The sequence below is a fragment of the Protopterus annectens genome, chromosome 5.part0, assembly GCF_019279795.1.
Source record: "Protopterus annectens isolate FY-2018-M chromosome 5.part0, PAN1.0, whole genome shotgun sequence".
NCBI classification, from domain to species: Eukaryota; Metazoa; Chordata; order Ceratodontiformes; family Protopteridae; genus Protopterus; species Protopterus annectens.
Genome location: NC_056735.1, coordinates 556,666,817 through 556,679,742, shown reverse-complemented (window position 1 = coordinate 556,679,742; position 12,926 = coordinate 556,666,817). Strand labels below are relative to the sequence as shown.

Here is a 12,926-nt window from a genome sequence, read left to right as displayed (position 1 = left end):
GACTTTTGGGAACTCTCAAAGTCATTACTTTGGTATTTTCTGATGTCATACAGTCTGTTTATTAAACTTTTAGGGAGTCTTTTCTGTTTGAGAATGCTTCTGCAAGAAAGCAGCCTTTCGATATCCCCCGCACTTGATGTCACGCAGTCTGTTAATAAGCTCTTTTATGTTCTGTTTCAAGGTGAATTATGTGACAGTTCAGCAAGTTGTCCTTTCCTCCAACTTGATTCCTTCCTTGCACCTGCATCTCAGGAATTACTTATCTGTAATCCTTTAAGCTTGCATTAAACACTAAACATTCAGCTTATCCTTATCAGCATTTTTCTTACATATTCTTACATATATTATAGCAACAGAAGTGTATATGCATCTAACTAGCAAACAGGTGTACATGCATTTATAAATCTCTAACTATATATCTAACACCTACGACGACTGTTATATTGTGTCCAAAGTAGGAGAACGACATGGTGTCAGAACCGGGATCACAGAGAATAAGATATGGAGCCATGAGGTGCAGAGAAGATGGTGAAGGTAAACTAAAAGAAATGAGCACGAAAAAGAGACAGAAAAGAATCAAAGGTAACGAGAATAAGCACAAACTCATTGTTTTATGAAAAAGGTAAAACAGCATTACAAGGGCACAAACTGCATTATTAAACAAGCAGGAGGCACAAAAACGTTTCTTAACTAAGGGAAATGTTTAAAATAATGACATTTGACAAAATGATTATCAGAAAGGCAAAACGAGCATGTTTAAAATAAAATGAGCATGTTTAAGGGCAGAACGGGCATGTTTAGAGTAAAACGAGCACAAGAAAAGTACATTGGGCATGAAAAGGGCTTAAACGAGCAAAACGAATATAATAAGGGCAAAATAGGACACATTAAGTGTAAATAAAGCAAGGTGATTGCATGATTTAGCAAAGTGCTGTGTTTTGGGCATAACTACGGCTTCGTATTGCATCAAGGGCACACCTAAAGTTATTCGAAGTATCTCAAAGTGTGTAAAAGTGCTTACAGTGTGTGCTTATTACTGTGTGGATATTCTGAAGAGTGTGTGTGCATAGTGCAACTATTTTGTGAAGTACAGTCAAAATAAAACCATTTTGAAAAGTTTCTTGTGCTGAGTGTGTCTATTTGCAAAGTGCCACCATTACAGTGTGTTTCTTGCACTATACAGAGTTGCCTAGCAAGGTTCTGCCATTTTGGGAAGATTTCAGTATACTGTGTACAGTTTATTCGCAAAGTGCAATTACTTCAAAATGTTATCGACTCTGAGCTTCTCTTGCCCTGTTCATTCGCATCGTGAAGTCATTTGACTTATTTCTTAAAATAATGATAAATTACTTTAGCAAGACAACAATTTCAAGAGTATTACAGTGCCCTAGAGACTTATTTCACAAAGTCCAGTTACACAGAGGCTTGCATCGTGCAGTTGTTTGATACGTTTTTTACATTGATAACAGATGATTTTTTTTGCAATACATTAGTTTTAAGAATATCACAGTGCCCATCAGAAACTTACTTCGCAAAGTTTGGTTCTACAGATGCTTACTCTGCTACTGGGCAAAGGTACAAATACTGGCATATGTGTATGTATCTGTGTTCATGCTTATTTGCAAAACCCTTCACTGGTATGTGTTAATATGACAGATGGATTTCGAAAGTCATTACCACTTATATTTGTTCAGAATATTGCAGAGAATTGGAGAATATCTGAGCAAGAGTACACACACCAAGGCATTCATTTTGTTAAACCTAGCTTTGTCAGAAGCCATAGAAAGAGAGCATTCATTTGTGTATGTACCAGCAGTACATGAGGGAGAAAGTGAAAATCATCATATTGTTGTACAGACTGAATCAAGAGAAAACCCTGAGTGTCTGGAGTGCAAGTTCAGAGAGATGTGTAACCACCAGACAAATATTACAATAGAGATGCATTTGTTTTACATGAGAGATACAAAACCAGGGGACACTTTTGCAGCTTATATAACTGACCTGAGAAACAAAGCTAAAATATGTCTGTTTGGTGACTTAAAAGATGAGTTGATAAAGGACAGGCTCATGTGTGGTAGTAATAGTGCTGCTGTGAGAAAGATCTTGCTTCGTGACAGTGATTTAACATTGAGTAAAGCTATAGAGATTTGTCAGATCCATGAGGTGACAGAAAAACACAGGTATGGTCCAGAGCAAATGTAGATAGCATGCAAGATGTGGCAAACAGAAGTAGGCCTAAGCACATGGCAGCCACAGCCCCTGCTGGCTCATTAAGAAAACTATGCATTTTTCCTGTAAGTTCTAAGACCAGTTCAGTTAAAGGAGCATGCTCAGTACAGTACAGTACAAGCATGAATCAGCAAAACCAAAGTCCAGCTTTATTGTTAACTGCCACAATTGTGGTGCAAATCATGAGTCTAAGAGAGGGAAATGCTTAGCATTTGGTCAACAATGTCACAAGTATAAAAAAATGGAATCATTTTCAAGTTTTGCAAATCAAGTAAACCTCATGCAATTGTAAAGAAAGGTCATGCAAAAAAGCAGAGTGATCAAGTAGAGATGCAGCAGTCAGCTTTCTATGTAGATGGTGTGTCAGTAATTGGTGAAAGAGTTGAAGCAGTGAATTTATTGGCAAAAAGTGAGGTGTTCTGTACTGTCCAGATCAATGGTAAATCCACAGAGCATAAAGTAGACACCAGTTCAAAGTGTAATGTAACATCAGCAGGCAAATTTGCTAAAGTGAGAACTAGTGAACAACTCATTGTGGCCAGAAGTGAGAACTTGTTACTTATGGAGGTGAAGAAATTCAAACCACAGGCTCAGTGATGCTTTCATGTTATTTAGCCAAGAACTGTTACAACTTGTTATTCTATGTAGTTCAAAGGCCAGTATATTCTTTAAAAAACAAACAAAGTGGTCTCAGTGCCAACACAAAAAAACTAGTAAACCTGCACAAAGCACTGGGAAATCAGCAGTCTTGACAGTCCATTTATTGCACATACAAGAACACATACACCAACCGCAGACCAGAACAAGAAATAACGTTGTGATAAAATTCCTTTTACGTTTTCGTCATCCAAACTTCATCAGATCAACTGTTCCCTCCAGAATGGAGGGAACATTGTTGGTTTCCTGGTGCTTTGTGTAGGTTTACCAGTATATTCTTTACTGGGTATCAAAGATAGCTTCAGAACGAATCAGCTTTTTTTTACCAAAGAAGTTCATCACATATGTGCATCTCCGAGTTCCAATTTTTCTGAAGCCATTTTCTCAGAGTATGTTGATGTTTTCAATGACAAGTTGGGCAAACTTCCAGTTGTGTATTCTGTGAAGTTAGACCCAGAGGTCACTCCAGTGGTAAGACCAGCAAGAAAAGTCCCTATAGCTGTGCAGAATAAGGTTAAGGCTCAATTGGATAAAATGGTGCAGTAAGGTGTAATTTGTCTGGTTAAGGAACCAACTGAATAGGTGTTATTTATGATAGCAGCTCACTAAACAGACTCAAATGAAATCAGAATATGTATTGGCCCAACAGATTTCAACAAGACATTGAAGAGACTGCATCATCCAATGTGCACAGTCAAAGAAGTTGCAGCTCTAATACCAAATGCCACTGTTTTTTCTGTTTTGTATGCAAAAAGTTCATTTTGGCAAGTAATGCTTGATTGCAAATCCTCATTACTAACCACTTTTGGTACCCCATTTGGCAAATACAGATTCCTAAGGATGCCACATGGAAAAATTCTGCAAGTGAAGTCTTTCAGCATGCAATGGAGCACATTTTTCCGGGTTATCTTTGTGCCATAATAGTAGATGATTTATTGGTTGGTGGCAATGGCAAAGCTGACCATGACAGAAACCTAAAGAGAGTTCTAGAGAGAATGTGAAGTGAATTTAAGGCCAAATCCTCTGAAGTGCAAATTCAGGCTACCAGAAGTTACATATGTAGGTCATTTGTTTACCAGTACTGGTTTGAGACCAGATCTGACCAAACAAGCAGCTATCCTTGAGATGTTGTCGCCATACAATATTCAAGCTCTACAATGTTTTCTAGGCATGGTCAACTATTTTGGCAAGTTTATACCAGATTTCAGTGAGTTGACTAAACCTTTAAGAGAGCTAACGCACAAAAATTTTGCATGGTCATGTTTGGACCACCACCAGAAGGCATTTGAAAACCTCAAGCAGAAAATTGCCAACCTACCTACATTAAGATACTATGATGTGAACAAACCAGTCACTCTTTCCTGTGATGCTTCAAAATTTGTCTAGGAGCAGTTCTACTTCAAAAGTGCAGACCAGTAGCCTATGCATCTAGAATGCTTATGCAAACCGAGATGCAATATGCTCAAATTGAGAAATAACTTTTTGCAATAACATTTGCATGTTCTAAGTTTCATAATTATATTTATGGTTGAGCTATTCAGATTGAAATTGACCACCCACCTTTAGTCACTACTCTAAAAAAGCCTATGCACTCCATTCTATCAAGATTACAAATTCAAGGTAGTCTATGCAAAAGGCAAACTACTCTATCTGGCTGATACCTTATCCAGATCACCAGAAATACACCAGGATAGCTAGAAAAAGAGACTTTTGACTTTGACGTGATGGCATTGCATAAGTTTTCTACCACTAGGCTTGATGACTTAAGAGATCACACACAGACTGATCATATTTTGCAAAAGCCCAATCACTACATTACTGTTGGATGGCCGTAAAAGCAATTTAGTGTACCACCTGAAGTGAAAACTTATTTTCCTTACAGAGATGAGTTGTTGATGGAAGATGTCATTATTTTCAAAGGTCCTAAAATTGTTGTTCCTGCTTCCTTTCAACAAGAATATATCCAGAGTTTGCATTGTGGTCACCCAGGTACCACATCCACTAAGAAAAGAGCGAGAAGATTAGTCTTTTGGCCTTCATTACTGCAAGACATTAATAAAGTACTTTCATCTTTTTCACTATGCAATTGTACTAGACTGCATCTGCAAAGAGAACCACTTCAGCAAAGTCCAGTCCTTGAACTACCTTGATTGACAGTAACCACAGACATCTTCGAGTGGGACAATCAACACTACTTGGTATTGATAAACTCTTATTTGAATTGGTTTGAGACTGGCTTACTACCTAACCTAACATCTACTACTGTTATAACTAAGTTGAAACATCATTTCTCACTCCATGGTAGTCCACACAATGTTATCTCAGACAATGGTACTCAATTTACTACTCAGTCATTTCAGAAATTTGCAAGAGAGTGAGACTTAGTACCTGTTACTAGCAGCCCTGAATATCCACAGGCAAATGTCCTCCGGCAGACATCCACAGGATATGCACAGGCAGAGTGCAAAGAAGTTGCTTGAAATGTCAAAGTGTGACAAAACCAATGTCTATTTGAATTTATTTAATCTCAGAAACATACCCTGTGAAAATATTATTGGCTCACCTGCTCAAAGACTTCTTTCCAGGCAAACCAGAATGATGCTACTTATTAGTTCCAGTTTATTGAGGCCTAAAGCCAAGAACAGCAGAACCATAAAAGCTCAACTATAGAAGAAGCATTCGATCCAGAAGTCCAGTTATGACAAATCAATCAAATTTCTTCGTCCGTTAAGAGAAACGGTGAGAATACAAGCGGCAAAAGGTTTTGACCAGACTGGTCAGGTTACAGGTATATGTGCCATGCTGAGATCCTACCTGGTAGAATCCAAGGGCATGGGTTACAGGAGAAATCACAGACATTTACTTCCTTTATCAGAATCATCATCAAAACATTGTTTTGATGACAAAGACTCTAAATCTCAGAGTGAACCAAATATTGTTACCATTCCAGAGTTTGTTCCCATCTCTGATTCCATTTCTGAAGATGTTTCAGACAATTCTAAGACCGAACATTTTACAGATACCTCCAGTTGTTAATACACAGTTTTTTGTCACACAGTATGGACAAGTATCCAAGCCAATGTGAAATATGCAGTGACATGTGTACATATGTATGTTATTTTGTGTAAATGCATGATAGAGAATTGTGTATGGTATCTGCATGCTAAATTAATTCATAACATTGCATGTTTTATTTTTCAAAAGGGAGGATGTACATCAGAGTGCACATGCCATGTGCTGTGTCTTTAAGAAGCATGTCAAGATGGATCTAGGATTGTTGAACAAAAGTTCAACAGTCCAAATCTACGATCACCGAACACACTTTAGCAAAATCGCTTTTCACCGAAAAAGCGTTTTCGCTAAAGTGTGTTCAAAAAAAGAAAAAAAAAAACAGTAAATTAACGTTTATGCAGGGAGGCAAGCCTCCCTGCACCCACCATGTGGGGGGGGGGGGGGGTTGTGCCCCTCACCCCCCTACTTTAATATTCTCACTCAGAGATCGCACTACAGTGAGTAGAAGGGAAGTTTTCCCCTATCTGCACCATAGTACTTTCTCCGCAACAGTCATTCCCCCCACAACTCCCTCTAGCTGCAGGCATACTTCCACGAAAGTGCTTTTTCTGTGAAAAGCACTTTCACATAAGTATGCCCGGCCATTTTTATTTTGGTTAGAAATTCCTTTGGGGATCAGTACGCATCCCATCAAGATGTAACATGCATGTATAAATGTCAAGCATGTGCCATTTTGAGAGTGGAGGCAGAGAGTAAGCATGTATGATTACGGTAGTTAGTCTGTGTATAAGTTACTTAAGTGAAAGTCAGTAAACGTCTATTGTGATGTGTTTGTATAAAATAAAGCTGCTTGAACAGAACCCATGAAGACTGTTCTATTGTGTCCAAAGTAGGAGAGTAACAATATCCATGCATTAACTAGACACATCTTGGATTTCATGCTAGAATTCATGGTGTATGTAGCTTGAAGACATTCAGTACAGCAATCCCTGAAACTTTTTTTTTTATTTAATAGCGTGTCATCCACGTGCTTCAATTACCATAAAAACCTACATTCGTTTGTAAGCTGGATACTCTCACTGCCAAGTGGTTTCTTGAATGATGACCTGATATTTAAGCTTGTGCTTAGCCATGACTACATTTTGTAGCTAGCTTTAGGTTTTTTTTTTTTTTGGAGTTTTAACCTTGTCTTCTGTGATCCGCGGTAGCGTTGTCACCTCACAGCAAGACGTTGTCCCGTTCGATTCTCAGCTAGAGCATCTTCTGTGTGGAGGCATGTGTGAATGGGCATGCCTTCATTGAAGGTTGTGCGTCAGGGCTGGTAACTCGGCACGTAAAAATCCACTACCAAACATTAGTGGACCAGAGTTCCACTGTGGTGACCCCTAACCGGGATAAGCCGAAAGACACAACAACAACAACAACCTTGTCTTCTGTGCCTTCCTGAAAAAATTCCCTTTCCTGTAAAGAACATTTGAATCAGGTGACAGAAGTGAAGCAAGATGAGGAAAGTAATCTAATCTGTGGAATGAGAGATGAGCAGTTAACTAAGAGAAGTAATCACCTACTACCAAAACTCCATTTTTATACCTTTAGCATAATAAATACAATGGTTTCAAGATTATATTCTCTATCAGACTTCCAGGTGTACTCCAACTAACCAGCAGCTAAGTGTACTTGATCTGTTCCTCTATTCAGTTAAAAGTTTTTGACTGCTTAAAGCTAATTTCTTGCCTCTCCTTCGATGCAAAGTGTGGGCTCTGTATCTCCTGGAAAGTTTACATGTAAAAAGGCTCCAACAAAATTAATGAAATAGTAGTACTAAGGAGTACCAGGTGAATTCTCCTAGGAAGCGTACAGGAGGTGTCTCTGTTCCTGCAGCCTACTCATATTTTTTTGGGGCTTGCTAGATGTTCCTAGTGACTACAGACATCACAACAAACTGCTTGCGAAAGTTGCACTGAAGTTTAAAAGAAAAAAAAAAGTTTGTATCCTCTATGCAACAAATTAAATGACACTCATCTTGGCAAGATTAAGGCAAGGCTAAAATATACTGTGTTTAGAGCAAGGATCACAGATATAGATGGGTAGCTACAGTAAGCTTTCTCTCAGACTGATTCTGTATTAAAGCAAAACATTCAGTTCCTGAAAGACCTGGAGAACTGATTCTGAAAAAAAAATAGTTTGAGGATCTTTGGTATAGAAGAAGGTAGGGATGCCATTGACATGAATGGGTCCCTAGAGTGATTGCTGTCCATGCTTTCCTGGGCACCTCTACCAGCCATGCAATTTACAGAGAGGAAGAATTTTTCTTTGGTCCTAAAAGCTATCCTCCAGAGGTAGAAGTTCTACTTTGGTGAATTTCCTAACTTTTCATAACAAGGATTTTATTTGGTGCATGTCATGGTCATCATCATGGTCTGTTTAATTTGATTTACATCAAAGGGGATGATCTTCCCACTTTTTTCCTAGAAAACACAGAAAAATGTTAAAAAAAAAATTGTGTGCATTTTCAATCTCAACTGCAGTTGCAGTGGCGAGTGACTTCCTATGAGTGAAAACTCTTCACAAGACATTGACAGAATGTGAGAAACGAGATGTCATATGTGGTGATGAGCTGGGCAGCACTTCAAGTGGCTGTGGACACTCCCCCCATTCCGTAGCATAAAAGAAGCAATATACACTATGAATGGCATTAGGCAAATTGTCATTGACAGGTGTTTGCTGAGTCTTAAGGACTGGACAGCCCCATTTTCTTTTACAACAACATTAGTCCCTTAGCCTACTGTGCAGTGTTAGAACCAAACACAGGCGCTGAGCTGGTTATGTGGTGCTTATTTATTTATTTATTTTTTGCCCTGCACTTTGCTGACTGACTTTGTAACTGCTCTTGTGATAAGCAAAGCTGCGTATGATTTATGACTGACTTTCAGTGATTTTATAAGCAGTCCTGTCAGCTAAAGTTTAAAGAGCTCAACTGTATAGTTTAATTAATGAGTGAGAATGTTCTTTTTAAATTTGATTGAAACTCAGGAGGAATTTTTTTCTGGAGATCAATTTTCTGCTTAGCTGGTTTAGTCTATACTTTACTGATAGTGTGAGTAGTTAATGTTAAATTTCTTGCAAGATTGTGACCAGAAGCTCCAGCATTGTTTTTTTTTTTTTTTTTTTTTTTTTTTTTGTGCGCATGTATCTTGTTGGGGTTTCAACTTTGTTGCTAGATTAGATGTTATGTTTTACTCTGTGGCTGTTTTGTCAATGATTTTGCTGCTTATGAGGCTAACAGTGGTTTACAGTAAACCATGCCCCACTTTTAACTTACAGGGATATTCTAAGGATGGGGCTTGCTAGTTTAAAGGGTTTGGAGGGTGCACACTTTCTTTGTTTTGTTCACATTTCTCATACATTCCCTGCTTGGTTTCCTGCATATGCAACTTACATTTTCCGTCCAAGTTCTGGACCAAGATGAAATTTCAGTCTGAGAAGGGCTATAGTTTTTGTAGGCTCTGTAAACTGTTGAAGGCGAGCACTACCTGCCTTCTGGCACTTGCAACATTTCTAGTGATGTATTGGGCAGGAATTTGTAAACACCTTTTCAGCAGTTGCCTTAGTGGAATAGAGAGGATGACAGTCCCATTTTGGTAATTCCAAATGTGTCTGTACTGTAGTGACCTAAAGGGAAAGTGTGTCTTGGGAAGTTTACTCAGTTGTACAGGTCCTTAGCCCCAATGATTTAATTCTTAGAGCTAAAGACCTGATGATCTTTTGATTTTGAGGCTCATCCATTCATATCTTGATCTCTGTAGGGGGAAATCTAAATGTAATACGTATACATTTAGTGTCTATTCAGCTCTCTAACCTTCTCTAGGGAGACCGCAATTTATTTCTTTTCACTTATCACATTATTTGATGGAGTGCTGAATGCCAGGGTGACTTAGGGTGGTCTTTAGTTTTTATTTGTTGCTTTTTCTGATTGGAACTCTTGCAGATCACAATTATCTGGGCAGTGTTACAAAGGTTTTATGTGGTGGGTATCATGGGCATCTGGGTACAGGGCAGAAGTTTCACACCCAGGCAGTATGGAGAATTACCTTTGCATAAAGTCAAATGTCTGATGTTAGCTTGGGTAGAGATGGCAGATTGGTTTCTTAGTTTTTGTTATTTTTTCCTGATGGGATCCACGGAACTGCTGTCATGGAAAAAAGTAGCATGTACAGCCAATAATGACAGAGTCCTTGAGTTCTGGGAATTACAAATCACGGCATGAGAACTATTAGCTATAAAAGTGAGTTTGGCAGTTGAATGCTTTGGAAACACTATGGATGCAGCCACTGAAGACTTTAGCCAGGTGGGTTAAGTTCAAAGGCTTGCACAATGCAGTTAACGGGTTAAAGGATCTTAGTTCATGCAATTTGGTCTACAATTTGTTGAGCATCCTATTATTACATTTTTTTTTTCACCAAACAGTTGGGTATGATGAAATTGCTGGTATTGAGTTGTTCACCACATAGTCCTACCAGCACAGGAATATTTTGCTCTCGCCGAACATGTCTCAGCCTGCCTTCATTCCCTTAGCTTAAATTTAACAATTTGACAATTTTGTGGCAACTCACAAAATCCTTGTTAACAACTAAGCTTCAGGTGATTCCTAAGAATCTTACGAATGTGAGGTCAGCATTCTATATACATGAAACCAACACTTGCAGAGATGGCCCTAGTTTTTATACTACTACACCCGTGATGACCTCCATGAACCACTTGCCATTTTAACATTACACAATGAGGACAGCTCCTCTCTAGACTCCCTCAAAGTCTTTGACGAAAAGAGGTGACCATGGCATCATCTAAAGCTAAGGGGTTAATTTGATTCTCTGACTTAAATACCTACATGTAGGCATTGTATTTTCATGCCTTGGCTTATGGCTGCACCCAAGCTTTGATACAATCCAGAAACAACAGAAGGTAACCCTGATAAAAGCAGTTTCAGGGGACAAAATACTATGGATGATAATTAGGCAATATTTTTCACTGGTTATTAATAGAAAGGCTAGCAGGAGCAGGATCACCAACATACTGTAGGTTTCCTTTGGTGTGAGGAATTCTACAGAAGGCTAAAAGATACTTTCATAGACTTTGTCTGCATTGGTGCAAGTTGATATTGTGGGAGTCAACTGGCCATCTGATAAAAAAATCTCAATTGTGATTTATAATATAGACTTAAACTGTGGTATGAATAATGAGCTGGCAGATTTCTTGCAGTCCAGACAAAGATATAGTCTGAAATTGGATGTCTGCATCTTTTTTTATTTATTTATTTATTTTTGCTGGTTAATGAGATCCTATTAAACAGATGGCAGGCCCTTCTAGTCTTTGAAATGGACTCTGGCTTCTTTTACACCCCTATCAGTGACACGTTAGTAAAGTCTACAGTGGGTGTTAAGATTAGGGCCCCATTTGTCTGTATACTTTGTAAGCAGTTAAGGAATACTTTGTTCCTTCTGGGATATATTTTGGAGATCAGTTAGCAAGCCATGGTTCTGATAGTGCTTCTAATTCTGAGAACGCATTGATTTTATACATCACAGCAGTGTCAAGTCAATATTACGTGATTGCATGGTCAAATATTCAAACACATAATAGTCGACCTATAATAATCGAACCGCCACAATGTCAAACGGACAATAAAAAAGAAAAACCCACCAAAACAAACCATTTAAACACTCTACACAGGGGGGCAAGCCCCCCTGCACCCCCCACACTCCCCACTACTTAAATATACCAACTCCGAGATCACACTACAGTGCAGCCAATGGAAAACTTCCATTTCTGCACTGTACAGAGAGCTCCATTGAACCGTTCGGCATTGTGGTGGTTCAATTATTACGGGTCAACTATTACGTGTTCGAATATTTGACCATTCAATCACGTAATATAGACCCGCAGTGTCCTCTCTGTCTATACCATTCCACATTTTTGCCTGAAGGATGTGTTGCATTTTACTTTTTGGACTTTGCAGGTGGTGGCAACAAATCTTCATCAGGCAGAATAATGCTAGTGATGCCTATCAAAAGGTTAGGAGTGCCTGGGTGCACATTTTGTAGTATGTGCTGCTTTGGCCTTTTTCTGGGATCATGAGTACATTACCTGTAGGGTCATATGGTGTCACAGGATACAATGGTGGATTGGTGTTAAACTGTCCAGTTCAAGATGAAGTCCTGATGGCTCATGTCACTCTATTATTGGGGACTCCTACATATAGGATGGACTACTAGGCAGGGGATGTAGACTGCAACTCTGGGACATTTAGAATTTCTGGGACTTTATAAACCTTGTCATTTTAAGAAGGACCTTTCCATTTCGTATCATACGAGAACTATCTTAAGATCGGACAGACCGTGGGTATGACATGAAGATAGTGTTTCTAGAAATGGTAAGGACAGTGCTGCCTGTCATCTGGCCTGATACTATGCAAATGTAATAGCTCTGACTTATCTTTAGTTTTATTTATTAACCTGTTGTTAAATATTTTATTTTTAAATCTGAGGTCATGCATGACCTACCTGTCTGATAGTGGGTCCTTTCTGATTCTTTTGCAGACCCTGCTTTTTTTCCCTTTCTTTCTCCTTTCATTGTTTTTAACCAAATTGTCTGAAATTAAAAAGAGAGTACATTCACGACTACACACACAATTTTCAGTAAGAAATACAAAAAAACATACAAGTGAAGCGTTTCTGCTACCACATTAGTATATTATTTCTTTTCAACAGATAGTGAAATTAAAATAGCAATATGATACTTAAGCAAATACTATCATGTATAAATATATAAAATGTTTTCAGCTATATCAGTAAACATTTCTTATTCCTGTTAGGTAAAAATGACTGCTTCAATGTGTACATCATACTAGCAATTGTGTTTTACAGTTTACTTAAGTTTGTTGCTATACTTTATATATCCATCCACCCTCAACCCTTTTCCAGTATCAGAGTATAAATAAAACATGAATTTATCTTGTGAATATTTGCATA

General features: G+C 38.4%; 1 protein-coding gene across 1 annotated transcript in view; it reads right to left on the bottom strand.

Annotated features, from left to right (window-relative positions):
- Positions 1 to 12,543, bottom strand: part of PHLDB2 (pleckstrin homology like domain family B member 2) — a 1,258,236-nt gene extending 1,245,693 nt beyond the window's left edge. Inside the window, exon 1 of the mRNA XM_044072445.1 lies at positions 12,459 to 12,543. Within this exon, the coding sequence (XP_043928380.1) occupies positions 12,459 to 12,528 (70 nt within the window). The 5' untranslated portion in view covers positions 12,529 to 12,543. The remainder of the gene's footprint in view (positions 1 to 12,458) is intronic.
- Between the last annotated feature and the right edge of the window lie 383 nt (positions 12,544 to 12,926).